This window comes from Cardiocondyla obscurior, linkage group LG03, assembly GCF_019399895.1.
Source record: "Cardiocondyla obscurior isolate alpha-2009 linkage group LG03, Cobs3.1, whole genome shotgun sequence".
Taxonomy (NCBI): domain Eukaryota; kingdom Metazoa; phylum Arthropoda; class Insecta; order Hymenoptera; family Formicidae; genus Cardiocondyla; species Cardiocondyla obscurior.
In genome coordinates, this window is record NC_091866.1 from 7,604,808 (window position 1) to 7,608,604 (window position 3,797).

The 3,797-nt window shown below is 29.6% G+C and overlaps 1 protein-coding gene across 1 annotated transcript; it reads right to left on the minus strand.

Moving 5' to 3' along the window:
• Positions 1–2,146: 2,146 nt before the first annotated feature.
• LOC139101276 (uncharacterized) lies at positions 2,147–3,269 on the minus strand. Its single transcript, XM_070654309.1, has 2 exons — positions 3,091–3,269; positions 2,147–2,711 (listed from the first exon to the last, which is right to left on the minus strand). Exons 1-2 carry the CDS (start codon positions 3,267–3,269, stop codon positions 2,147–2,149), a joined length of 744 nt encoding a protein of 247 aa, XP_070510410.1.
• Positions 3,270–3,797: the final 528 nt, after the last annotated feature.

The window sequence follows — 3,797 nt, forward strand, 5'->3', positions numbered from 1 at the left end:
TCAAAAGAAAGTAATGTTGCAGCAATTCCTGTAAAAGCCATTGTATATACTTGTTTTTGTTTAATTTTTGCTAAATAATATATAGTTGTATATACAAATGTTTTGCCTGTTCCACCTGGACCATCAATATAAAAACAATTATTATTATTATTATCATTATTGTCTATTTTTTGTAATATTAAATCAACAATTTGTTTTTGTTTTTCATTTAATTCATTATATTGTTCAGTTACTATTTTCCTCATTTGTTCGTTTCTTTCATAATTTTCTGGATTTTCTTCTGTATCATTTTCAATTAGTTCCATTTGTTCTATTTGCCAATAATCAGAAATACTTTTATTTTCTGCTATAAGCATAGTGTTAATTTGTTTTAAAGTTTTTTTTTCTCCTTGTATTGTACCATATCGTCGTACATAATCTTCTGACATAGCTATTTTAAAACTTTCTCAAAGTTTTTTAGGATGTAATGGTTGACAATGTATTAAAATTCGTACAAATAATTTGCGTAGTTGTCGTGGCATCATCCATCTAACACCTTCATTCATACATCTAACCCATTCATCATCATCTTCAACCAAACCAAAAGCCAAACATGTTTCTGTGAATGTTTGATGAATTATACCATTAACAGTTTCTAAATCATAAAAACTGGTGGCTCCTTTAATTGTTAGTAACAATAATCGTAAATGAAATAACCCCGTTTGCGATAGACTCACAGAATATGTTTGATTAAATAACTATAGATATATTGAAAATAATTCCAGCGTTTTCTCTGGCTCTCATTCGGGGTTTCCAAATCGCGACATTAATTTTCATGTAAAAACTGAAAGGAAAAAAGTATTAATACAATTATGTTTAAGAAACACGAAGAAAAAAAATTAAATAATGAGCGTACTCACAACTTATAGAATAACGGAAATTATTAATTCAATCAATTAGCGCCTCTCTTTTCGTCAATACTTTCGTCCTTGCTCGTGCGTAAGTATGCAAATATACGCTGAAATAAATGATCAGGGAAATTGGCGGTTATGGTCTATGCTGATGTGACCCTGAATTCTATGCAAGGCTGGCCTTTGTCCAGCAACAATCGTCTAAAAGACGTGGCACCAGGAGAAGTCCGTTCGGACGGTATCGTTTCAGGAATAATTGCAATGCGGCCTTGCAGTACGCTTTTAAAGCCGTATAAGCGAAAAGATGTAATACCACGACGCCTCGGGTATTAACAAACGCCGTGAAAGCGTAAATATCACGGCCCGTCGGACACACCACTATCCCCGCACTAAAGACCGCAAATATATGTTAGATATAACTTTCGTTTATTAATTAGCTAATCCTGAACAACAATAACTATATTTTATACATTATTATAATTAGAAAAGCGTAATGAGAGCTCCGCTCCGTCACAAATTCGTGCCAGAAAACTGAACATCGAGAGGCACGCAAACAAAGCTACTTTTATGTTTTTTCGAGCGCCGGAATATTCATATCAATCAATCCAGTGCCGGCTGACCGGGCGCTCGAAGCGCACCTATTTAAAAAAATCTTGTTTTTACAACAGAATACATTCGACGAATACAATTAAAATAACCTTGACGTTTTTTCCAGTGTGATATATTTTGACCATTAATTTTTTCTTTCTTAAACGTATAATATTGTGGAATTTCTATATATATAAAAAATTTTTTGCTTTAATATCACGTAAATTTAATACAAAATAATCGATTAACATAGTGACTTGATTTAATGCAAAAGTTAATGCATTTTCAATTGATTCATTTTCAATTATTGCATTTTGTTCATTTGGCAAATGAATAGGTAATCGTGTTACAGCATGATTTTTTTCTTGTAGTTTTTTATTAAGTATTCGCCAGCTAGCCTCTACAGGTCCAACATAACGTGCTTCAATAAAATTACGTATTTTATCATGATCAATAATATTTTCAGTTACCGGTTCAATTGTTATAGCTGCTGCATCATAACCGTTGTAAATATATTTATATAAATATTTAACTGATTTAATACTGGAAGCTATTTTAACATTAATATGAGAATTAAATATAATTGATAATGTTAGACAATATGGAACCACATGACGATTATCTACTTTATATCCACCTGGTCGTTCATAAATTTTACCAGTATCTTGTCAACGATAATATGGATAATTATTTTCATCAACTTTAGTTTCTTCTTGAAATGCTCTTGGATAACGTTTAGAACATCGATTGTCTTTTTTACACCAATCTCCACAAGGTTCATGAATCATATGTTTCATAACTATATCATGTAAAGTACGATTTTTATATAGATTTGGAATTTCAGCAGAAATATATTTATCGATAACTTCTGGTATTGTTATTTTGAAATTATGTTTTAACGTAATTAATAAATGTATATGTGGTAATCTTCGTTTTTGGAATTCAATTACATATACATATGCTGCTGTTTCACCAAACATTTTTTGTTTAACAATTGAATCTATAAGATAATCTTTCTTAATATTAAAAACACGAGCACAAATATCAGGTCTGTCTGAAGGTTGTTGACCAGGTAAAAGATTTTCTTGAATTTCACGCCAATTCGGATTACATGTCATTGTGATGAACAGATCTGGTTTTCCATATTTCGTAACTATTGCCATTGCATCTTGATAATTTTGTAACATATTTCGCGGTGATCCAATAAAAGAAGAAGGAGTACAACCATTTTTCCTATACGTTTATTTGAATTATTCGTGACATTTTGCATATAATCTATTAAACCTTGATATGTTTCGATACGTAATTTTTTTTGATAATTTTTATAAAAATCTATTCTATCTTTTTCAATTTTTACATAATTATCTACAAGCCATTGCTGAAATAATCGTCGTCCTAACAAAAAAGCATTAAAATTATCGCGAATAGCCATGCGATATTTAATATATTGTCCTCTAGTTATGCGTCTGTTACTGTTTAATTTCATTAAATTACGGTGCCATCCTCGAGTTTCATATGGATAAAATAATGGATATATCCATGGTTCAACATTAGGATCATAGAATTAACTACTTGTAATGTTTTAGTTCTTTTATTTCGTATTGTAACATACGATTCTGGTATTTCTCCATCAGCATTTGTAGAAAAGACAGCAGCAACTTCATTTATTCTTTGAAAATTATATCGACGACGATCCATTCCTGGTTTTAATGTAAATAACAATTGTAATTCTGGTAACACTTGATTTGAATTAGATGCTAATTGTCGTTGATTTTCTAATTCTTCACCCATCATTTGGTATGATTGAGCGAATATATTATATTCTCGCATTATAAAAAACCAAGATTTTGTACAATTTCTAAATTTAAATAAGAATTTACATTTAAACGATGATTAACCGCTTTATTTAAATCTATAATAAAAAGTTGTCCATAAGTTGATCTTTCATTTTCTGCAGCATATAATGCTGTATTGATTTGATAATATATTTGTCCTTGTATTTTAAAACAATATGGACCAGGCCTTCTATTTTCAAAATTTATTAAATTAGCGTTAAATAATGCAAATAAAAATGTTGAATTATAACTACGTATATGTTGTAAGAAATTATTCGATTTAACATGATTTCCTTCTAATAAAGTACGTAAAAAATTAGGAAATTCAGGGAGTGGTTCAATTTGTACTGCTCCATGATCACAACAATCATAAAATAAATTTCCTTTATTTGAAACTTTTTCTGCTTCAAAATGTTTAGCATTAAAATGTATACATATTATATTTATAGTACCAATATAATGTTCTTCTAAATTGTTTATTGAA

Coding starts and splice junctions, on each gene's coding strand:
- LOC139101276 (XM_070654309.1), bottom strand. CDS start 3,269: ATGGGTGAAGAATTAGAAAATCAACGACAATTAGCATCTAATTCAAAT. Junction 2,712..3,090: donor GATGGAGAAATACCAGAATC/GTATGTTACAAT, acceptor ATAAACGTATAG/GAAAAATGGTTGTACTCCTT.